The sequence below is a fragment of the Lithobates pipiens genome, unplaced genomic scaffold (genome assembly GCF_037356315.1).
Source record: "Lithobates pipiens isolate NorthernLeopardFrog02 unplaced genomic scaffold, aLitPip1_a1.2 Scaffold_162, whole genome shotgun sequence".
NCBI lineage: Eukaryota > Metazoa > Chordata > Amphibia > Anura > Ranidae > Lithobates > Lithobates pipiens.
Genome location: NW_027507750.1, coordinates 7,754,068 through 7,779,529, shown reverse-complemented (window position 1 = coordinate 7,779,529; position 25,462 = coordinate 7,754,068). Strand labels below are relative to the sequence as shown.

The 25,462-nt window shown below is 46.6% G+C and overlaps 1 protein-coding gene across 2 annotated transcripts in view; it reads right to left on the bottom strand.

Moving 5' to 3' along the window:
* ADGRA2 (adhesion G protein-coupled receptor A2) overlaps nt 1–25,462 on the bottom strand; it is a 367,830-nt gene that overhangs the window by 119,995 nt on the left and 222,373 nt on the right. For both annotated transcript variants that reach the window (XR_013276532.1, XM_077484825.1), the window contains exons 3-7: nt 22,245–22,316; nt 15,336–15,407; nt 7,418–7,489; nt 6,287–6,450; nt 917–1,130 (exon numbers count right to left, since the gene is read on the bottom strand). Coding sequence is in view for 1 of the 2 variants with exons in the window: in XM_077484825.1 (XP_077340951.1) it covers nt 917–1,130; nt 6,287–6,450; nt 7,418–7,489; nt 15,336–15,407; nt 22,245–22,316 (594 nt within the window). In the remaining variant the exon portion in view is untranslated. The remainder of the gene's footprint in view (nt 1–916; nt 1,131–6,286; nt 6,451–7,417; nt 7,490–15,335; nt 15,408–22,244; nt 22,317–25,462) is intronic.

Here is a 25,462-nt window from a genome sequence, read left to right as displayed (position 1 = left end):
GCTTCTGAGCATGCGTCATTCTTAGTCCACCGTACTAGCATACTTACGAAACGTATTGTCCGCTGAAACCCAAGTCCGACGGGAAGATTGGAGTGCAAAAATACTTTCTTAGTCCGCTGGACTTCACGCTGGAAAAGTCCGCTGAAGCCCACACACGATCGAATTGTCCGCTGAAATGCGTTTCAGCGGACTAAGTACGCCGGACAATCTGATCGTGTGTACGCGGCATTACAAACACCAGGCCATTTTGGCAAAGCACCGGCACCACAAAACCACTCCCCCTACACATTCCTATTGGCCAATCATTATGATGGGCAGCCTTACTGGCCAATAGGAATTTCCTTGTAAGCATAGCTCCCAACTGTCCCTGATTTCAAGGGCCTGTCCCTGATTTGGTGCAAAGTCCCTCTGTCCCTCTTTCCCCCCTCATTTGTCCCTCATTTTGGTCTGATCTATAAAGTTGTATATAATATGCACTTTTTATCTTTCAAAAAGTGTTTTCCCAGCGCTAAACCTTTTTTCAATTTTAAAAGCCAATATAAAGGAATAGTAGTGTTAGAAAAAAGCACTTGCGGATTTAATTAACCTTTTTTTTGTTATTTCCCCTTTAAGGGGGAGTGGCAGGGGGTGTGCCCTATGACTACATACGTTTTCTAGTAGGTGTCCCTCATTCCCATCTCAAAATGTTGGGAGGTGTGTGTAAGGACAGTCAGAGTTTTGGCCATGACAGGAAAGTTTGGGTGGGGGGGTCTGCGCCTCTAGGTGCTTGCACTTTACACCTTCAGTAATTCGCCCCTCCCCCGCCAGTCACAAAATCTCTTAAGAATTTTTAGCAAAAATATATGTATTAAATGTTTTTTTTTTCTACCTGTGGGGGGGGGGGGGGGGTTAATTTTTCCTGCAATGATCCCCGTACCTTGTGATAAAGGTGCAGTCATGGACGATGGTCTTCTCCAGGATAATGCCCTGTTCATCATCCTCCTCCACCTGCTTTCCGTTGTGGTACCAGATGATTTGGCTGCCGTTGCCCAAGTAACTTGCTGTACACTGAATAGGAATTCTGTCGCCCTGAAACACAACTTGCCGCAAGGATGGGATGAGCTGGTGGGTGTGGAGCTCCGGTGTCCCTTCTGCAAACAAAACAGATAATACTTAATGAAGAAGTCACCGGGGAACCCTTGGTGGCATTATCCTTCCTATTACCAAGGTCAGCTAGGAGCTACGTTCACCAGCTGAGAACGGGTAAACCTCAAGGAATACTGATGCAAATTAACGGAGTTCTTTGAGAGTAGTACCTACCTTCTGTAGGGCATTATATTTACTAAACTTTTACAACGAAGGTTCCAAAGTCTGCCAGTGATGAACTGAATGAGATGAATATAACCCGTCCTTGGCTCGGCACCAGTGGAGAGCGTCTTGCCGTATCCCAGCAGCACTATGGTGACTTGTATTGGGTTGGTTAACAATTCATCCAGCATTCAACCCACGACACCCAGAAAGTACGACCATAAAAGCCATAAAAGCCCTCCAATAAACCAGTCCAGATGTTGCAGACCAGATTTAACTTCACATAGAAGTTCAATACCATCTGGAGAATCCGTGAGTCAAGATTGGCAGGGCTTGGGTCGCCACCTTTTCTTCAAATCAAACTCGAAACACTTTTGCGGCGCACAATTATTTATTTATTTTTTAAATAGTATAAGCTATACATATATTTTGCTATTAAATAACATTTCTAATCATATGGCATTAATAACAAGAGTCCTCCTTTACATCAGAGTCCACAGAGTTCCCCCTTTTACATCTGAAACCACAGAGTTCCTTTTCACTGTAAGGGGGGACTCTACAGACTCTGATGTAAGGGAGAACTCTGGGGACAATAGGGGATGCTATAGAAACTAGGGTTGTCCCGATCAGGGCCGTCTTTAAGGCAGGGCAAAAGGGGAAGCTGCCCTGGGCCCTGTTATTGTTGTGGGGCCCAAAACAGCTGCCTCATACTTGCCAACTATCCAGGTTTAAATTCCCTTGTCCCTTGAAGTTTTATTCCTGTGCTGTGTCCCGATATCTCAGTGTGATGTGCTGGTACTAATGCTGCCCAGCTCTGCCCTACTGTTGTGTGCAGATGACTCACCTGCAGACCCTGTGTTTACATGTAAATAACCAGCATTCGTATGTAAATAGCAGCGACAATAACAAGTAATTAGCTGCGGCCAGCGGCATTGATATGCAAATAAAGGCGGCATTCCTATGTATATCATGCTCCCCTGCTGTGAGGAGATGATGTGCTGTAACGTCTAGCAACTAATCAGTGAGCGGTAATGTGTGCTGTAACCTCTAGCAACTAGTCAGTAAACAGTAATGATATGCTGTAACTGCTGGCAACCAATCTCAATTCCTGCCTGATCTGATACAGAAAACTGATTTTAAGTCTAGCTACTATTTATTGTATGTCTCAGAGTAGGTGGAGAGTGAAATTGCATGGGGGGAGGGGGGCCCAAGAAAATTTTTGCCCAGGGTCCAATCAATATTAGAGACGGCCCTGGTCCCGATACCACTTTTTTAAGACCAAGTACAAGTACCGATACTTTTTTTCAAGTACTCACCGATACCGATTACCGATATTTACGTGACAGTGTTTTTTGTTTTTTTGTTTTTTTTTACAATTTTTTTTTTTTTTACAATGCTTTCTTTTTTTTTGTGGGGGAGGGGGTGCACAATGCCTGTGTGTTTTTTATTTACATTTTTATTATTTTTTTACGATCATTTTTATTTTATTAATTGCAATACTTTGTGTTTTTATTTTTGTTTTTTTTTTAATCAGCCCTGTTGGGGGGCTTTGGTGAGATATCAGGGGTCTTAACAGACCCCTGATATCTCCCCCTTAAGACAGAGAAAGAGGCAGAGGATAGAGATTCCCCAATCCCCAGTCCCTTTCTCTGCAGCCTCAGCTGCACTGAAAATGAACGGAGAGAAGACAGCGGCTCCTCTCCATTCCTAAACTGAGACATCGTACTTACAGGAGGTTACAATGTTTCAGTTATGTGAATGGACAGAGTCAGTGATCACTGACACTGTTCATACAGAAAAGGAAGGAGGGGGACATGGAGAGGGACAGCAGAGGGGGCATGGAGGAAGAACAGAGGGGGACAGAACAGAGGGGGCATGGAGGAAGAACGGAGGGTGGGAGCAGAATGGAGGGGGCATGGAGGAAGAACGGTGGGGGAGAGTAGAACGGAGGGGGCATGGAGGAAGGTCGGAGGGGGGCAGCAGAATGGAGGGGGACACAGAGGAAGAATGAAGGGGGACAGCAGAACGGAGAGGGCATGGAGGAAGAACGGAGGGGGCATGGAGGAATAACGGAGGGGGACAGTAGAACGGAGGGGGCATGGAGGAAGAATGGAGGGGGCATGGAGGAAGAACGGAGGGGAAGAGCAGAACAGAGGGGACACGGAGGAAGAACGGAGGGGGACACGGAGGAAGAACGGAGGGGGACACGGAGGAAGAATGGAGGGGGCATGGAGGAAGAATGGAGGGGGCATGGAGGAAGAATGGAGAGGGCATGGAGGTAGAACGGAGGGTGAGAGCAGAACGGAGGGGGCATGGAGGAAGAATGGAGGGGGCATGGAGGAAGAACGGAGGGGGAGAGTAGAATGGAGGGGGCATGGAGGAAGATCGGAGGGGTACAGCAGAACGGAGGGGTACAGCAGAACGGAGGAGGACACGGAGGAAGAACGGAGGGGGACAGCAGAACGGAGAGGGCATGGAGGAAGAACGGAGGCGGCATGGAGGAAGAACGCAGGGGGACAGCAGAACCGGAGGGGGCATGGAGGAAGAACAGAGGGGGACAGCAGAACGGAGGGGGCATGGAGGAAGAACAGAGGGGGACAGCAGAACGGAGGGGGCATGGAGGAAGAATGGAGGGGGCATGGAGGAAGAATGGAGGGGGCATGGAGGGGGCATGGAGGAAGAACGGAGGGGGAGAGCAGAACAGAGGGGGTATGGAGGAAGAACGGAGGGGGAGAGCAGAACAGAGGGGACACGGGGGAAGAACGGAGGGGGACATGGAGGAAGAATGGAGGGGACACGGAGGAAGAATGGAGGGGGCATGGAAGAAGAACGGAGGGGGAGAGCAGAACGGAGGGGGCATGGAGGAAGATCGGAGGGGGAGAGCAGAACAGAGGGGACACGGGGGAAGAACGGAGGGGGACATGGAGGAAGAATGGAGGGGACACGGAGGAAGAATGGAGGGGGCATGGAAGAAGAACGGAGGGGGCATAGAGGAAGATCGGAGGGGGAGAGCAGAACAGAGGGGGCATGGAGGAAGAACGGAGGGGGAGAGCAGAACGGAGGGGGCATGGAGGCAGAACGGAGGGGAGAGCAGAACAGATGGGGCATGGAGGAAGAACGGAGGGGGAGAGCAGAACAGAGGGGGCATGGAGGAAGAACGGAGGGGAGAGCAGAACAGAGGGGGCATGGAGGTAGAACGGAGGGGGAAAGCAGAATGGAGGGGGCATGGAGGAAGAACGGAGGGGGACAGCAGAACGGAGGGGGCATGGAGAAAGAACGAAATGCTGCTCATCTGATTATCCCACCCATTATATTATAGAAGCCTCAAAAAACAGGAGGAAGCAATCAAACCTGCAGCTTGCAGAGCCCAGAGCAGCCCAAAGTAATCACAATCTACTCTACTGATTACAGGAGAGATACAACAGAGCTAAATTTGCCTATATTCCCTAGCAGCCTATCTGGTAGGGTGCAACACATAGTTATAAGGTTGAAAAAAGACACAGATCCAATCAGTTCAACCTATGTGCGTGTATGATTTTTATTCTCTAACAATTCCCATATCCTTGTATCTTCTGATTTCTTTGTCCACTGGAATTCCACCATCACATTTCTCACTTACTTCCTCATAAATCTGTAACCGCTTTCATAAATCCATGCTGGTTTTCACTTATGATGTTTATGTCAGAGACAAATTTATCAAGACTCTCTGTGTGGAATTAGATGATCATTCAGATTTCAATACATTGAACCATTGAGTCTCTTACCCTTCCCTAAAATACCTTCCACACTATTGATGTTAGGCTGACTGGTCTGTAGTTTCCTGGTATATATCCTTTTTTTCTAAATTTGTACCACATTTGCACTACGCCAATCAGTTTGTACAATTCCACTCAGTAAGGTATCCTTAAAAATAGTGGCTTGGCTATACCTGAGCTAAGTTCCATAAGGACTCATGGGTGTAATCGAGACCTTACCATGGGATTACAGAAAACAAGGCATCTGCCATCGCTTTCTTCATTACGAAGTCGCACACTTCCTTCGAAAGTTGGCAAACCTATGGTTTTAATACAGCAGCTGGAGTTGAGGTACACGTTTTGAAAGAGGTTTGATGCCTTAAAATCAAAATGATCCTACTATTTCCCCATAGCAAGTCTTGATGAAATAAAATCCATAAAAGTTAAAGGCAAGTGGTTGTTGGAATTCTAGGCATGGTTGAACGATATTTCGCAGAGTGAATGTCTGCTGACTGCACAAAGGTCCTATGAGACACCTGGCTTGTTCTTCGTGGAGAACTCTGTTGCATATCACAAACAGTTGAGGGAAAACGGTGCAGAAGACTTTGCCTGGCACTGGTGAAGAAGCATCTTTCTACAAGGAAGGTATCAGCATGTCTCACTTCCATCACAAATTCCAAAAATGAGGAGTTTATTCCTCATTGTAGGATAGTGGTCAGAACAACGCAAATCACTCCTTGGCCAACTGTACGTCCCGAATCACTGGTTTGAAATAAATAACATTAGGCAGTTCTGGATGTACAGAGAGCCAAGTTTGAAAGCCAAGCCGTACAGACTACACGATGAGCGTGGGTGCTACAAGCCTGTGGCCCCAGCTATGCCCCCTCCTCAATTCCCTTTGCAGTGCTTGAAGCAGGCACCTCTCTGCCGCTGTTCCTGGTCAGAGCCGACAGGTAGGTTGAACACATGGTGTATGTATGTAACCATACTTTACATTGTAGAGTGCAAGATGAGTACTGCACCCTGTACTAGAACACTTTCAAATTAAAGAGTAAACTGTTGGAAATGAGTCTATAGGGTTCGAAGCAGGTGCAACAATTTATAGCAGAGACACATAGGAAGCCAATCCCATTGTCCATTACAAAAGAGGAGAGCTGAGAAGTCCAATCAGTCATAGGACCAATTATCATCAGGAAACAAATAAAGCGATGACAATTGCCCCCCCCCCCCCCGTTCCTCCGTATGTTATCTGTAGGGGCACGTACCACAAGTCAGCTGGCTTTCCTTCAGGTTCCGCAGAGGCCGGTCTCTGAGTGCACTAGGGTACGAGCAGAACGTCCGGTCAGAGATCTGGATGGAGCCATTCTTGGTCAATGCGGCCACCCAGCTCAGGTGACAGTCACAGGTCAGGAACTCCGTAGAAAAGTCCCTGAAAGAAAAAATTGTCGCCAAAGGTATAGGATTTGTCCTATGGAATCCCTCTATATGCGAAGGTAGAATCTTCCATATATGAACATAGAATCCTCTAGATATGAATCTTCCATAAATGAACATAGAATCCTCTAGATCAGCCTTTCTCAACCTTTTTAACATGGAGGAACCCTTGAAATAGTTCTCCGGTCTCGGGGGAACCCCTGCTAAAAATTAGAAATCTACAACTTATGATACATCAGTGTGATGGTCAGGGCCCAGGGGAAGAATTGTCCTTACACTTGTGGTCATTGGGAAGAATAATCTCCTTACAGATATCAAGAAAGATCAAAGGTGTCGGTGGGAACTTATCTGAGAGTCAGAAATTGCCAATCCTGAAGGAACCCCTAGCAACCTCTGGAGGAACCCAAGGGTTCCACGGAAACCCTGGTTGAGAATCACTGGTCTAGATAGAATCTTCTACATCAGTGATGGCGAACCTGGGCACCCCAGATGTTTTGGAACTACATTTCCCATGATGCTCATGCACTCTGCAGTGTAGTTCCAAAACATCTGGGGTGCCAAGGTTCGCTATCCCTGTTCTACAGTATATATGTATGTAGAATCCACCATATATGTACATAGAATCCTCTAGCTATGAATGTAGAATCCTCCATAAATGAACATAGAATCCTCTATATATGATGTAGAATCTTCTACAGCTGCGATGGCGAACCTTGGCACCCCAAATGTTTTGGGACTACATTTCCCATGATGCTCATGCACTCTGCAGTGTAGTTGAGCATCATGGGAAATGTAGTTCCAAAACATCTGGGGTGCCAAGGTGCGCCATCACTGTGCTACAGTATATATGTATGTAGAATCCTCCATAAATTAACATAGAATCCTCTATATATGATGTAGAATCTTCTATATATGTATGTAGAATCCACCATATATGAACATAGAGGACCCCCAATACTCACACAGATTTCAGGGCAGGCAGCTCATCAAACACCCCGGAGGGGAGGGTAGAGAAGATGTTTCCAGATATGGAGCTATAGAAACACAGAGAGATGGAATTATGAACATCTGAAATACACAAAAATAAAATAAAAACATATAATCCGTGCTTCCTCAACTTCAGTTGGGTCCATTGGTGACATAAGGAGTCTAATAGACCCTGGATATCCCCTCAGAGAACCTGTAATGTTTTACCATGGCATCACATAGGTGCTCTCAGCCCCCCCTACATGATAGTAATAAAGTACTAAAAATAAAGTTTAGAAACTTTATAATTTAATAAAAATGTTAAAATAAAAATTAAATTTGGTAAAGTAAACATTTTTGTAAAGTCCCTCACCCTCTACGTGCACGTCCATACAAAAACGTGCATGTTGGGTGCTCCTACGTACGCAAATGGCGATCAGGTTACAACTAGGTATCGCCATGTACAGTGAACTGAGAACAATAGTTCTAGGGCAGGGGTAGGCGACCTCGGCACCCCAGCTGTGGTAAAACTACAAATCCCACCATGCCTCCAGGAGTCATGCCTGTGATTGTCAGGGTCTTGCAATTATGGTTGCCACCTCATCTCTTTAAACCCGAACACATATGAATTACACGGGTTCTGTGGCTGATTAAGGTGGTAATTAAACTCACCTGGAGCCTTACCTGCACTTAATTAGCCTCAGAACCCGAGTCATTCAAAGGTGTTCGGGTTTAAGGCTGGGTTCACACTGCTGCGGGTGGGAGATCCGGATGTGATTCGCACCGCACTGCAGTGCAAATCACATCCGATCTCCGTAGCGATGCGAGTTCAGCCATACAGATAGTATACAGATAGTATGGCTGAATTCGCATCGCTCCCGCAGCAAACTCGCACGGGACCCTTTTTTTGGTCCGCAGCAGAATCGGATCGCATGGGTGTTCACACCATGCGATCCGATTCCTGTGCGAGTGTGCAGATCGCACTGCGATATGCGGACGGATCTGGGGATGTCATTAACATTTCATTGACACTCCCAGCAGTCCGCATAGGGCAGTGTGAACTGCTGGCGGGAGGCATTCGGTGCGGGAAAACGCCGCGGATTCGCGGCGTTCCCGCATCGCTATGGTGTGAACCCGGCCTAAAGGGATGAGGCGGCAACTCTCCTTACAATGTCTCATGGGACTTGTAGTTTCACCACAGCTGGAGGGCCCGAGGTTGCCCACCCCTGTTCTAGGGTGACCAACTCTAAAATGATAACCTACGCAAGACTTTCAAAACGTCCCTTATAGACAATTTTAAGGTGTCTACGTTTTTTCACCATTTAACAGACGCAAACAAGTTTAAGGCTTGTCGTGTTTGGTATCTGTTTACTTGACACAACCTCATCTTTTATATTTTACCAATAATTGGGTAATATATTGTGTTTGTGCACTAAAATGAATGCTAGTGTGTTTTTTACTGAAACTATGGGTTTGATAAACAAGGCTTCTGGCTGCACTCTGCTCTCTTGATGAAGTTGTACAACTCCTGGCTGCACTACACTTGCTTGTGAGATAAAACCACCCCACCGCCACTTCGCCTCTGCAGTGGCGGCTGGTGGGTTCTTTCTTTTGGGCGGGCAGCAAACAAACAACTACCCCCCCCCCCCAGCAGCTCGGCTCTGACAGGTTCCCACCTGGGCCCCATGGCTCGGTTCTGACAGCAACACCACCCCCTCCCTGGCTCTGCTCAGTCTCTGATCCAGTTTCTCCTCGGTAGGCCCCCAGATGGACCTCGATGTCTTCAAAGGCTCCAGTGGCCTCTTCTCTGCAGAGCCCCTACAAAGGGGTCTCCCGAATGACAGGACACATGAACTCTACACCTTGGCTGTCAGGCCTTAGTGTATTTATGGGCTTTCCCTCCACCTTCGGAATCCCCCCCCCCCACTGCTAAGCTTGACTGGGACCTTAATGTCTTCAAAGGCCCCAGTGCCTTCCTCTCTGTCTCTATGCCCCAGGGGCAGAGCCCCTACAATTGGTCTCCACCTGAATGATTGGACCCAGGAACTTTGCACCTTGGCTACCAGGCCTCAGAATATTTATGCGCTCTCCTTCCACCTTCTGGGCACAGTGAACAGCCCTCCTCATGGATTGGCTGGAATTCCATAAATATTGAGGCTGCCTGTTATGCTCTCTCTCTCCCACTATACTTCTAGAAATCTCTAGAAGACGGGGAAGTAGTAGAACATTTACTATGTAACTATGTAGCAGCCTGTGAGACAGTGAACAGCCCTAGGTAATCAACCCATGCTCCACTGTTTACAGAGGAATCACACTAAATGTTCCTAGCAACCTACTACCTGAAAGTCTTTTCAAAATTTGTTCGCTTTTAACATTCGATTTTACAATGAATGTAATTTCCCAAGAGAAATCTACATCTGCTGTTAGAATTTTGTTCATTTGAGAAACAATTTCCATCCTGCGCCTTAGAATTTTCCCATCACTATGTTCAAATACTGTAAGAGTCCAGGGCTTACTACGCATGTCCCAATGGTGCAAGAGGAAATCCTTGCCAACTGAGCATGCGCCGAAGACGCCTCAGTGCGCCAACCCGCACCTGTGCAGAAGACCTGATGGAAACAGCAGGAAAATGCCCAGGAGGCGCACAGGAAGTGACCTCAACCTGATGGAAAAAGGTGGGAAAATGCCCAGGAGGCGCACAGGAAGTGACCTCAACCTGATGGAAAAAGGTGGGAAAATGCCCAGGAGGCGCACAGGAAGTGACCTCAACCTGATGGAAAAAGGTGGGAAAATGCCCAGGAGGCGCACAGGAAGTGACCTCAACCTGATGGAAAAAGGTGGGAAAATGCCCAGGAGGCGCACAGGAAGTGACCTCAACCTGATGGAAAAAGGTGGGAAAATGCCCAGGAGGCGCACAGGAAGTGACCTCAACCTGATGGAAAAAGGAGGGAAAATGCCCAGGAGGCGCACAGGAAGTGACCTCAACCTGATGTAAACAGGCAGGAAAATGCCCAGGAGGTGCACAGGAAGTGACCTCAACCTGATGGAAAAAGGCAGGAAAATGCCCAAGAGGCGCACAGGAAGTGACCTCAACCTGATGTAAACAGACAGGAAAATGCTCAGGAGGCGCACAGAAAGTGACCTCAATCTGATGGAAAAAGGCAGGAAAATGCCCAGGAAGCGCATAGGAAGTGAGCTCAACCTGATGTAAACAGACAGGAAAATGCCCAGGAGGCGCAGGGGAAGTAACCTCAACCTGATGGAAAAAGGCAAGAAAATGCCCAGGAGGCGCACGGGAAGTGAGCTCAACCTGATGGAAAAAGGCAGGAAAATGCCCAGGAGGTGCAGGGGAAGTGACCTCAACCTGATGTAAACAGGCAGGAAAATGCCCAGGAGGCGTACAGGAAGTGACCTCAACCTGATGTAAACAGGCAGGAAAATGCCCAGGAGGCGCACAGGAAGTGACCTCAACCTGATGTAAACAGGCAGGAAAATGCCCAGGAGGTGCACAGGAAGTGACCTCAACCTGATGGAAAAAGGCAAGAAAATGCCCAGGAGGCGCACGGGAAGTGAGCTCAACCTGATGGAAAAAGGCAAGAAAATGCCCAGGAGGCGCACGGGAAGTGAGCTCAACCTGATGGAAAAAGGCAGGAAAATGCCCAGGAGGTGCAGGGGAAGTGACCTCAACCTGATGTAAACAGGCAGGAAAATGCCCAGGAGGCGTACAGGAAGTGACCTCAACCTGATGTAAACAGGCAGGAAAATGCCCAGGAGGTGCACAGGAAGTGACCTCAACCTGATGTAAACAGGCAGGAAAATGCCCAGGAGGCGCACGGGAAGTGACCTCAACCTGATGGGAAAAGGCAGGAAAATGCCCAGGAGGTGCAGGGGAAGTGACCTCAACCTGATGTAAACAGGCAGGAAAATGCCCAGGAGGCGCACAGGAAGTGACCTCAACCTGATGTAAACAGGCAGGAAAATGCCCAGGAGGTGCACAGGAAGTGACCTCAACCTGATGGAAAAAGGTGGGAAAATGGCCAGGAGGCGCACAGGAAGTGACCTCAACCTGATGGAAAAAGGCAGGAAAATGCCCAGGAGGCGCACAGGAAGTGACCTCAACCTGATGGAAAAAGGCAGGAAAATGCCCAGGAGGCGCACAGGAAGTAACCTCAAACTTCCCTATATAAGCTCAGCCCAGACACTGCCAAATTGCTGGATTGTCTTCAGTCCCCCCCTTGTTCCTGTGCTAGTGTGTGATCTGTCTGAACTTGTTGTGACCTGGAAACCTATTTGACTACTCTTGATTGCTGCTTGCCATTGACCTCGGATTTGTACCTTAACCATTCTACTTCTTTGCCCCTTTTGTACTCAGCTGCCAGATTGGAACTGACCCCGGCTTGGATCTCGACCATTCTCCTTCTGATTAACCCTTTTATAGTTCGTCGCCAAACTGGACTTGACCTCGGCTCGGATCTCGGACATAGCCCTTGTACACACGGTCGGAGATTCCGACGGAATGTGTCCGATCGGAGCGTTTTGTCGGATATTCCCGACTGTGTGTGGTCTGCATCGGACTGTTTCCGTCGGAATATCCAACTTGCCGGAAATATTTTCCAACAAAATGCTCCGATCGGACATACTCCGATCATGTGTAGAGAATTCCGATCGGACAAAGTGCCACGCATGCTCAGATCAAATTTCCGACACCAAAGCTATCGGCTACTAGCCTGAACGTAGTCCCGTCGTAAGGAAATAACGTCATCACGTTCCGAACGATCGGATTTTCCGACAACTTTGTCCGACCGTTGTGTATGCAACAGTTTCGGACAAAATCCGTCGGACAAAATCCGACGGATTTGGTTGTCGGAATCTCCGACCCGTGTGTACAAGGGCATAGGCTTGCACAGTGCTCCGCCCCCCCTGGCACCCCGTGCCACTCGGTGTCCACCAAGTCTCTGTCTCCATCTCCAGAGGCTTCAAGGACCCGAGGTGCAAGGGAGGGAGGCCTCCCCACTACCTCGGTCTCGCATCTCTTACGTGGCCCCCGGTGACAAAGACAAAAACATTTTGGAAGGAGATTCTACTAGTATCTGGCCAGCTTAATCCTAAAAAAAATTTTTTAGCCTTTTCTGCATTTTCTTAGGACCGGATCCTCGTTGGGAACGCAGGGACTGGCGCTCCTTTAGAAGTTCTAATAACGATCTCTGGTTCCTGGCGGAGATAGGGCTGACCACAGCACAAGGTAGAGAACAGCACAGCCCAGGAATTCTGGAATTACAGGCTGCCTCCCAACCTGGAACCGCGCCCCCCCCCCCCCCATCTCCAGCTGGGATGCGGCGCGGTCACGTGACCGCGCCTGCGAGCGACGGTCAGTCTTCCATGCCCGCAAATAGTGCCGGAGCTCCACTGAACAAAAAAAAAACACAGGAGGGATGTTCATTCTAACTGTCCCGAAATAGAGCCGGGCCTAGCGAATGCCTGGTCAGAATGTTTTACAGCCATGGAAGTGTCGGAGGAGTGCTGGCATTTTAATCGCGGGATATTTTAGGGAAAGGGCGCTTGTTCCTCTGCCTTGCGGTCGCTGAAATAAGAGGCTCTATTCTGGGCTCTCGGGGAGACAACAGCCAAGATAAATATTTTTCCTACTTTATCATTTTATTTTTTATTTTTTTAGCCTTGAATGTTTCTAGATCCACTGCGGCACCGAGACAAAAGATACAACCGATGATCCCGATTTCTGCTGTGGTCATCAAGATCAGAAAGACTTGGGAAGGTGGAAAAAATGCGAACAATTCTGCGAGCGGCTTCCTTATATTAACCCCGCAATGCACACAGCAAACTGATTCCCAAGCTGAGGTGCACTATATTACCAAAAGTATTGGGACACCTGCCTTTACACGCACATAAACTTTAATGGCCTCCCAGTCTTAGTCCGGAGGGTTCAATATTGAGTTGGCTCCACCCTTTGGAGATATAACAGCTTCACCTCTTCTGGGAAGGCCGTCCACAAGTTTTAGGAGGGTGTCTATGGGAATGTTTGACCATTCTTCCAGAAGAGCATTTGTGAGGTCAGGTACTGACTGCTCTAATTCATCCCAAAGGTGTTCTATCGGGTTGAGGTCAGGACTCTGTGCAGGCCAGTCAGGTTCCTCCACCCCAAACTTGCTCATCCATGTCTTTATGGACCTTGCTTTGTGCACTGGTCCAAGACATTTGGTGGAGGGGGGGATTATGGTGTGGGGTTGTTTTTCAGGGGTTGGGCTCCTAGTTCCAGTGAAGGGAACTCTTATGCCGCGTACACACGACCAGACTTATGTCCGACAGACTTTCGAAGGAGTTCTGCCGGAGTTCTGACAGAGTTCTGACGGACTTTCCGAATGAACGGACTTGGCCACACACAATCACACCAAACTCCGATGGATTCGAATGTGATGACGTACGACTGGACTAGAATAAGGAAGTTCATAGCCAGTAGCCAATAGCTGCCCTAGCGTCGGTTTTAGTCCGTCAGACTAGCACACACACGAGCGGATTTCTGGGTCCGGCAGAGTTCTGGCGGAAAAATTTGAAGCATGTTCCATTTCTAAAGTCTGTCAGACTTTTGCGAATCAAAAGTCCGCTGCAGCCCACACACGATCGAATGGTCTGTCGGAATCATTCCGTCAGACTTTGGATGTTGAAAAGTCCGGTCGTGTGTACGCGGCATTATGACATCGGCATACCAAGACATTTTGGACAATTTCATGCTCCCAAATTTGTGGGAATGGTTTGGGGATGACCCCTTTCCTGTTCCAGCATGACTGTGCCCCAGTGCACAAAGCAAGGTCCATAAAGACATGGATGAGCGAGTTTGGGGGGTGGAGGAGCTTGACTGGCCTGCACAGAGTCCTGACCTCAACCTGACAGAACACCTTTAGGGTGAATTAGAGTGGAGACTGCAAGCCAGGACCTTCTTGTCCAACATCAGTGCCTGACCTCACAAATGCTCTTCTGGAAGAATGGTCCAACATTCCCATAGACACATCTCCTAAACCTTGTGGACGGCCTTCCCAGAAGAGTTGAAGCTGTTATCGCTGTAAAGGGCGGAGCCAACTCAATATTGAACCCTCCGGACTAAGACTGGGATGTCATTAATGTTCATGTGTGTGTAAAGGCAGGTGTACCAATACTTTTGGTAATATATAATGTTGGTTGGGTATGGTATATACAGTATATATATATATATATATATATATATATATATTTGGTCGGGTATGGTATATACTGTATAGTATATATACTGTATATACATTTGGCTGGGTATGGTATATATAGTATATATACATTTGGTTGGGTATGGTATATACTGTAGAGTATATATACTGTATATACATTTGGTTGGGTATGGTATACAGTATACTTCATATATACATTTGGTTGGGTATGGTATATATAGTATATATACATTTGGTTGGGTATAATATACAATATACTTAATATATACATTTGGTTGGATATGGTATATACAGTATATATACATTTGGTTGGATATGGTATATACAGTATATATACATTTGGTTGGGTATGGTATATATTGTATAGTATATATACTGTATATACATTTGGTTGGGTATGGTATACAGTATACTTCATATATACATTTGGTTGGGTATAGTGTACAGTATACATATTATATACATTTGGTTGGATATGGTATATACAGTATATATACATTTTGTTGGGTATGGTATACACTGTAGAGTATATATACTGTAGTGTATATACATTTGGTTGGGTATAGTATACATGATATATACATTTGGTTGGGTATGGTATATACTGTAGAGTATATATACTGTATATACAATTGGTTGGGTATGGTATACAGTATACTTCATATATACATTTGGTTGGGTGCAGTATATATTTACATACAGGCGGCCTAGACTGTTCAGTCCCTGGAACGCAGCTGAAATGACGCAGCCAATCCTGTTGTTGGAAATGTCCCTGGAAGAGAAGAGAGATCTGTCAGTGTGTGGCGGTGGCGGAGGGTACAAGAAGGAGGAAGTAGGAGGATGAAGAAGACGGAGGAAGTAGGAGGATGAAGAAGACGGAGGAAGTAGGAGGATGAAGAAGACGGAGGAAGTAGGAGGATGAAGAAGACGGAGGAAGTAGGAGGATGAAGAAGACGTAGGTTCGGGTCATTTTCAGTGTGATCTCGATTCGGTACATGAAGTTCTTTAGCACAATTTTGGAGCAGAGGGAGGAATAATTCCAATGGATGGTGCAGCTCGAAAAACATACCATAAAAAATGTGCAAAAACAAAAGCGCACTAGCACAGTAAGGCCGCGCACACACGAGCGGATCTTCCATCGGAAAAATCTTGGATTGTTTTTCCGACGGAATTCCGCTCAAGCTCGGCTTGCATACACGCGGGTCACCACAAAAGTTCACTGAACTTTCGACCCGTCGAGAACGCCGGAGACGTGCAACACCACGACGAGCCCAGAACATGAAGTTCAATGCTTCTGAGCATGCGCCGAATTGTTTCCGAGCATGCGTAGGAATTTTGCGACTTCGGAATTAGCACAGGCGATCGGAATTTCCGAGCAAAACTTTTTTCCGACCGAAAAATTGAGAACCTGCTCTCGATCTTTTGCTGGCGGGAAATGGGCCAGCAAACGTCCGATGGAGCGTACACGCGGTCACATTTTCCGACCAAAAGCTCTCATCGGTCTTTTGCTGGCCGAATTTCCGATCGTGTGTGCGGGGCATATGGCAGTGGTGTCGCTCAGTGTGAACGGGGCCTCGGTGTTGCGTATGTACGCGCGTTCATACACATATGGTAATGAGCACCAATGCAGTAAGAAAGAATGGCACCGCAATCGCGTTCAGCGTTTTAGCGTGTATTTTTTTTTTTATGCTCTTGCAGAAACGTGGACAAAAACACTCGTCCCCCCGCCTGCGTTTCTGCTACTCCCAGCTGTGAACCGCGCCTGATGGACTTTTGTGAGCCAAGTTCTGGCAGAAGAAAAATCCAGCATATTTTTAGGACAAATTCATACTTTGTGCAGGAGGCCTAAATGTGCAACAAAGTAACCTCAGTGTTGTGTGGCAACAAATCTCTCACATCTGATACTATCACATCTGATACTGTCACATCTGATACTCTCACATCTGATACTATCACATCTGATACTGTCACATCTGATACTCTCACATCTGATACTATCACATCTGATACTCTCACATCTGATACTCTCACATCTGATACTCTCACATCTGATACTATCACATCTGATACTCTCACATCTGATACTCTCACATCTGATACTCTCACATCTGATACTCTCACATCTGATACTGTCACATCTGATACTGTCACATCTGATACTCTCACATCTGATACTGTCACATCTGATACTGTCACATCTGATACTCTCACATCTGATACTCTCACATCTGATACTGTCACATCTGATACTCTCACATCTGATACTCTCACATCTGATACTGTCACATCTGATACTCTCACATCTGATACTCTCACATCTGATACTGTCACATCTGATACTGTCACATCTGATACTATCACATCTGATACTCTCACATCTGATACTGTCACATCTGATACTGTCACATCTGATACTATCACATCTGATACTCTCACATCTGATACTCTCACATCTGATACTCTCACATCTGATACTATCACATCTGATACTCTCACATCTGATACTCTCACATCTGATACTCTCACATCTGATACTCTCACATCTGATACTGTCACATCTGATACTGTCACATCTGATACTCTCACATCTGATACTGTCACATCTGATACTGTCACATCTGATACTCTCACATCTGATACTCTCACATCTGATACTGTCACATCTGATACTCTCACATCTGATACTCTCACATCTGATACTGTCACATCTGATACTGTCACATCTGATACTATCTCATCTGATACTGTCACATCTGATACTATCTCATCTGATACTGTCACATCTGATACTATCTCATCTGATACTGTCACATCTGATACTATCTCATCTGATACTGTCACATCTGATACTATCTCATCTGATACTGTCACATCTGATACTGTCACATCTGATACTCTCACATCTGATACTGTCACATCTGATACTGTCACATCTGATACTGTCACATCTGATACTCTCACATCTGATACTGTCACATCTGATACTGTCACATCTGATACTGTCACATCTGATACTGTCACATCTGATACTCTCACATCTGATACTGTCACATCTGATACTCTCACATCTGATACTGTCACATCTGATACTCTCACATCTGATACTCTCACATCTGATACTGTCACATCTGATACTGTCACATCTGATACTGTCACATCTGATACTGTCACATCTGATACTATCACATCTGATACTCTCACATCTGATACTCTCACATCTGATACTCTCACATCTGATACTATCACATCTGATACTCTCACATCTGATACTCTCACATCTGATACTCTCACATCTGATACTCTCACATCTGATACTGTCACATCTGATACTGTCACATCTGATACTCTCACATCTGATACTGTCACATCTGATACTGTCACATCTGATACTCTCACATCTGATACTCTCACATCTGATACTGTCACATCTGATACTCTCACATCTGATACTCTCACATCTGATACTGTCACATCTGATACTGTCACATCTGATACTATCTCATCTGATACTGTCACATCTGATACTATCTCATCTGATACTGTCACATCTGATACTATCTCATCTGATACTGTCACATCTGATACTATCTCATCTGATACTGTCACATCTGATACTATCTCATCTGATACTGTCACATCTGATACTGTCACATCTGATACTCTCACATCTGATACTGTCACATCTGATACTGTCACATCTGATACTGTCACATCTGATACTCTCACATCTGATACTCTCACATCTGATACTCTCACATCTGATACTGTCACATCTGATACTGTCACATCTGATACTCTCACATCTGATACTGTCACATCTGATACTGTCACATCTGATACTCTCACATCTGATACTCTCACATCTGATACTGTCACATCTGATACTCTCACATCTGATACTCTCACATCTGATACTGTCACATCTGATACTCTCACATCTGATACTCTCACATCTGATACTGTCACATCTGATACTGTCACATCTGATACTATCACATCTGATACTCTCACATCTGATACTCTCACATCTGATACTCTCACATCTGATACTATCACATCTGATACTCTCACATCTGATACTCTCACATCTGATACTCTCACATCTGATACTCTCACATCTGATACTGTCACATCTGATACTGTCACATCTGATACTCTCACATCTGATACTGTCACATCTGATACTGTCACATCTGATACTCTCACATCTGATACTCTCACATCTGATACTGTCACATCTGATACTCTCACATCTGATACTCTCACATCTGATACTGTCACATCTGATACTGTCACATCTGATACTATCTCATCTGATACTGTCACATCTGATACTATCTCATCTGATACTGTCACATCTGATACTATCTCATCTGATACTGTCACATCTGATACTATCTCATCTGATACTGTCACATCTGATACTATCTCATCTGATACTGTCACATCTGATACTGTCACATCTGATACTCTCACATCTGATACTGTCACATCTGATACTGTCACATCTGATACTGTCACATCTGATACTCTCACATCTGATACTGTCACATCTGATACTGTCACATCTGATACTGTCACATCTGATACTGTCACATCTGATACTCTCACATCTGATACTGTCACATCTGATACTCTCACATCTGATACTGTCACATCTGATACTCTCACATCTGATACTCTCACATCTGATACTGTCACATCTGATACTGTCACATCTGATACTGTCACATCTGATACTCTCACATCTGATACTGTCACATCTGATACTGTCACATCTGATACTGTCACATCTGATACTGTCACATCTGATACTGTCACATCTGATACTCTCACATCTGATACTGTCACATCTGATACTATCACATCTGATACTCTCACATCTGATACTCTCACATCTGATACTGTCACATCTGATACTGTCACATCTGATACTGTCACATCTGATACTCTCACATCTGATACTGTCACATCTGATACTGTCACATCTGATACTCTCACATCTGATACTGTCACATCTGATACTCTCACATCTGATACTCTCACATCTGATACTGTCACATCTGATACTGTCACATCTGATACTATCTCATCTGATACTGTCACATCTGATACTATCTCATCTGATACTGTCACATCTGATACTATCTCATCTGATACTGTCACATCTGATACTATCTCATCTGATACTGTCACATCTGATACTATCTCATCTGATACTGTCACATCTGATACTGTCACATCTGATACTCTCACATCTGATACTGTCACATCTGATACTGTCACATCTGATACTGTCACATCTGATACTCTCACATCTGATACTATCACATCTGATACTGTCACATCTGATACTGTCACATCTGATACTGTCACATCTGATACTCTCACATCTGATACTGTCACATCTGATACTGTCACATCTGATACTCTCACATCTGATACTCTCACATCTGATACTCTCACATCTGATACTGTCACATCTGATACTGTCACATCTGATGCTGTCACATCTGATGCTCTCACATCTGATACTATCACATCTGATACTCTCACATCTGATACTGTCACATCTGATACTGTCACATCTGATACTCTCACATCTGATACTGTCACATCTGATACTATCACATCTGATACTGTCACATCTGATACTGTCACGTCTGATACTGTCACGTCTGATACTATCACATCTGATACTGTCTCATCTGATACTGTCTCATCTGATACTGTCACATCTGATACTGTCACGTCTGATACTATCACATCTGATACTGTCTCATCTGATACTGTCACATCTGATACTGTCTCGTCTGATACTGTCTCGTCTGATACTATCACATCTGATACTCTCACATCTGATACTGTCTCGTCTGATACTGTCTCGTCTGATACTATCACATCTGATACTCTCACATCTGATACTGTCACATCTGATACTGTCTCATCTGATACTCTCACGTCTGATACTGTCACATCTGATGCTCTCACATCTGATACTGTCACATCTGATACTGTCACGTCTGATACTATCACATCTGATACTGTCACATCTGATACTGTCACATCTGATACTGTCACGTCTGATACTATCACATCTGATACTATCTCATCTGATACTGTCACATCTGATACTGTCTCATCTGATACTGTCTCGTCTGATACTATCACATCTGATACTCTCACATCTGATACTGTCACATCTGATACTGTCTCATCTGATACTCTCACGTCTGATACTGTCACATCTGATGCTCTCACATCTGATACTGTCACATCTGATACTGTCACGTCTGATACTGTCACGTCTGATACTATCACATCTGATACTGTCTCATCTGATACTGTCTCATCTGATACTGTCACATCTGATACTGTCTCATCTGATACTGTCTCGTCTGATACTATCACATCTGATACTCTCACATCTGATACTGTCACATCTGATACTGTCTCATCTGATACTCTCACGTCTGATACTGTCACATCTGATGCTCTCACATCTGATACTGTCACATCTGATACTGTCACGTCTGATACTGTCACGTCTGATACTATCACATCTGATACTGTCTCATCTGATACTGTCTCATCTGATACTGTCACATCTGATACTGTCACGTCTGATACTATCACATCTGATACTGTCACGTCTGATACTATCACATCTGATACTGTCTCATCTGATACTCTCACATCTGATACTGTCACGTCTGATACTATCACATCTGATACTGTCTCATCTGATACTGTCTCATCTGATACTGTCACATCTGATACTGTCACGTCTGATACTATCACATCTGATACTGTCACGTCTGATACTATCACATCTGATACTCTCACATCTGATACTCTCACATCTGATACTCTCACATCTGATACTGTCTCATCTGATACTCTCACGTCTGATACTCTCACGTCTGATACTCTCACATCTGATACTCTCACATCTGATACTGTCTCATCTGATACTCTCACGTCTGATACTCTCACGTCTGATACTCTCACATCTGATGCTCTCACATCTGATACTGTCACATCTGATACTGTCACGTCTGATACTATCACATCTGATACTGTCACATCTGATACTGTCACATCTGATACTGTCACGTCTGATACTATCACATCTGATACTGTCTCATCTGATACTGTCTCATCTGATACTGTCACATCTGATACTGTCACGTCTGATACTATCACATCTGATACTGTCACGTCTGATACTATCACATCTGATACTGTCACATCTGATACTGTCACGTCTGATACTATCACATCTGATACTGTCTCATCTGATACTGTCTCATCTGATACTGTCACATCTGATACTGTCACGTCTGATACTATCACATCTGATACTGTCACGTCTGATACTATCACATCTGATACTGTCTCATCTGATACTGTCACATCTGATACTGTCTCATCTGATACTGTCACGTCTGATACTATCACATCTGATACTCTCACATCTGATACTGTCACATCTGATACTGTCACATCTGATGCTCTCACATCTGATACTATCACATCTGATACTATCACATCTGATACTCTCACATCTGATACTATCACATCTGATACCGTCACTTCTGATACTTACAGGCGTTTTAACTGTGAAAGTCCCAGAAAAGATCCCGGCTCCATTCTACTGATCAGGTTGTTTTTCAGGTCTCTGGTGGAAGGAAAATATATAAAATCAGTGAGCGCTCGCTGTAGGCACTATATAAATCCTGTATACTAATCATGATAATAATGATGAGGACATTGTTCATGGTGAGCCGTGTCTGAAGATTTGTGAATCACCTGGAAGCAAACACTAATCTATGAAGAGGAGCGTTCACCCCGTGGGCACAGTCCCAGCACCCGCCTAGATGGGATGATGAGGACAATTCAGTTCTTTTTTGGCTCCTCTGTAAATCGGTGGAGCAGTTGTTGATTGCTTTGGGCTGATCTGTGTCTCACGGGCTGCAGGTTTGATTGCTTCTTCCTGCCTACTGCAAGGTTCTGGGTCAGGGCTCTCCAAACTTTCTAAACTAGGCACCAGTGGCCCATCATTGGTGTCAGTGGAAGGAATAGTGGCCCATCATTGGTATCAGTGGGAGGAATAGTGCCTCATCATTGGTATCAGTGGGAGGAATAGTGCCCCATCATTGGTGTCAGTGGAAGGAATAGTGTCCCATCATTGGTGTCAGTGGGAGGAATAGTGCCCCATCATTGGTATCAGTGGGAGGAATAGTGCCCCATCATTGGTGTCAGTGGGAGGAATAGTGCCCCATCATTGGTGTCAGTGGGAGGAATAGTGCCCCATCATTGGTGTCAGTGGGAGGAATAGTGCCCCATCATTGGTGTCAGTGGGAGGAATAGTGTCCCATCATTGGTGTCAGTGAGGGGAATAGTGCCCCATCATTGGTGTCAGTGGGAGGAATAGTGTCCCATCATTGGTGTCAGTGGGAGGAATAGTGCCCCATCATTGGTGTCAGTGGGAGGAATAGTGCCCCATCATTGGTGTCAGTGGGAGGAATAGTGTCCCATCATTGGTGTCAGTGGGGGGAATAGTGCCCCATCATTGGTGTCAGTGGGGGGAATAGGGCCCCATCATTGGTATTAGTGGGAGGATTAGTGCCCCATCATTGGTATCACTGGGAGGAATTGTGCCCCATCATTGGTATTAATGGAAAGAATAGTGCCCCATCATTGGTGTCAGTGGGAGGATTAGTGCCCCAGCTTTGGTGTCGGTGGGAGGATTAGTGCCCCATCATTCGTGACGGTGAGATGATTAGTACCGCATCGTTCGTGTCGGTGGGAGGATTAGTGCCCTGTTGTTGGTATCAATGGAAGAAATAGTGCCCCATCATTGATATCAGTGGGAGCGATAGTTCCCCATCATTGATATCAGTGGGAGGAATAGTGCCCCATCATTGATATCAGTGGGAGAAATAGTGCCCCATCATTGATATCAATGGAAGGACTAGTGTCCCATCACTGGTGTCAGTGGGAGGAATAGTGCCCCATTGTTGGTGTCAGCGGGAGGAATAGTGCCCCATTAATGGTGTCAGTGGGAGGAATAGTGCTCCATTGTTGGTATCACTGGAAGGAATAGTGTCCCATCACTGGTGTTAGTGGGAGGAATAGTGCCCCATTGTTGGTATCAGTGGAGGAATAGTGCCCCATCATCAATATCAATAGGAGGAATAGTGTGCCATAATTGGTGTTGGTTAAAGGACTAGTGTCCATTGTCAGCGGCAGAATCAATGCCCTGCTGTTGCTGACAGTGGGGGGGGGGGGGGATAATACCCCAAGGGCCGGATAAAAGCAAGTAAAGAACCACATCCTGCACCCGGGCTGCAGTTTGGAGACCGCTGTTATAGAACATAGGAGTGGAGCCTGTTAAATGAGCAGTCTGAATATTTATGGAGTCTCAGCCAATCCCTAGGAAGATGCTCACAGAAGGTGGCTGAAAAGCGCATAAATAGTAGGTAGGAGGTCTGGAGCAGTTTGGAGCTAATAAGTATTGACAGGAACAACAGAGAGGACAGAACTCCTCCACCAGATTCTGTGCTTCTCAGAGCAGCCACGAAGAGGATAAACTCTGACCCCCCACACCTCAGCAGTCAGCAGCAGAGAAGAGGACAGAACTCCTTCAACAGATCCTGTGCCTCTCTGTGCAGCCGCAGCACTCTCTTGTCTCCGACTCCCCTTGTCTGGCAAGTATGAGCAGCTGCTTTGGGTTTTCCTGGAGAGAAGTGGCTTCTTTGCCTTCTCGACACCAGGCCATCCTCCAAAAGTCTTCTCCTCACTGTGCGTGCCAATGTACTCACACCTGCCTGCTGCCATTCCTGAGCAAACTCTGCACTGGTGGTGCCCCGATCTCCCCCTCTACACTGGCGGTGCCCCGATCTCCCCCTCTAAACTGGCGGTGCCCCGATCTCCCCCCTCTACAATGGCGGTGCCCCCGATCTCCCCCTCTACACTGGTGGTGCCCCGATCTCCCCCTCTACACTGGCGGTGCCCCGATCTCCCCCCCTCTACAATGGCGGTGCCCCGATCTCCCCCTCTACAATGGCGGTGCCCCCGATCTCCCCTCTACACTGGCGGTGCCCCGATCTCCCCTCTAAACTGGCGGTGCCCCGATCCCCCCCCCTCTACAATGGCGGTGCCCCCGATCTCCCCCTCTACACTGGTGGTGCCCCGATCTCCCCCTCTACACTGGTGGTGCCCTGATCTCCCCCTCTAAACTGGTGGTGCCCCGATCTCCCCTCTACACTGGTGGTGCCCTGATCTCCCCCTCTACACTGGTGGTGCCCCGATTTCCCCTCTACACTGGTGGTGCCCCGATTTCCCCCTCTACACTGGCGGTGCCCCGATCACCCCCTCTACACTGGTGGTGCCCCGATCTCCCCCTCTACACTGGCGGTGCCCAGATCTCCCCTCTAAACTGGCGGTGCCCCGATCTCCCCCTCTACACTGGCGGTGCCCCCGATCTCCCCCTCTACAATGGCGGTGCCCCCGATCTCCCCCTCTACACTGGTGGTGCCCCGATCTCCCCTCTCCACTGGTGGTGCCCCGATCTCCCCCTCTATACTGGTGGTGCCCCGATTTCCCCCTCTATACTGGCGGTGCCCCGATCTCCCCTCTACGCTGGCAGTGCCCCGATCTCCCCCTCTATGCTGGCGGTGCCCCAGATCTCACCCTCTACGCTGGCAGTGCCCCGATCTCCCCCTCTATGCTGGCGGTGCCCCAGATCTCACCCTCTACACTGGCGGTGCCCCCCATCTCCCCCTCTACACTGGCGGTGCCCCGATCTCCCCCTCTACACTG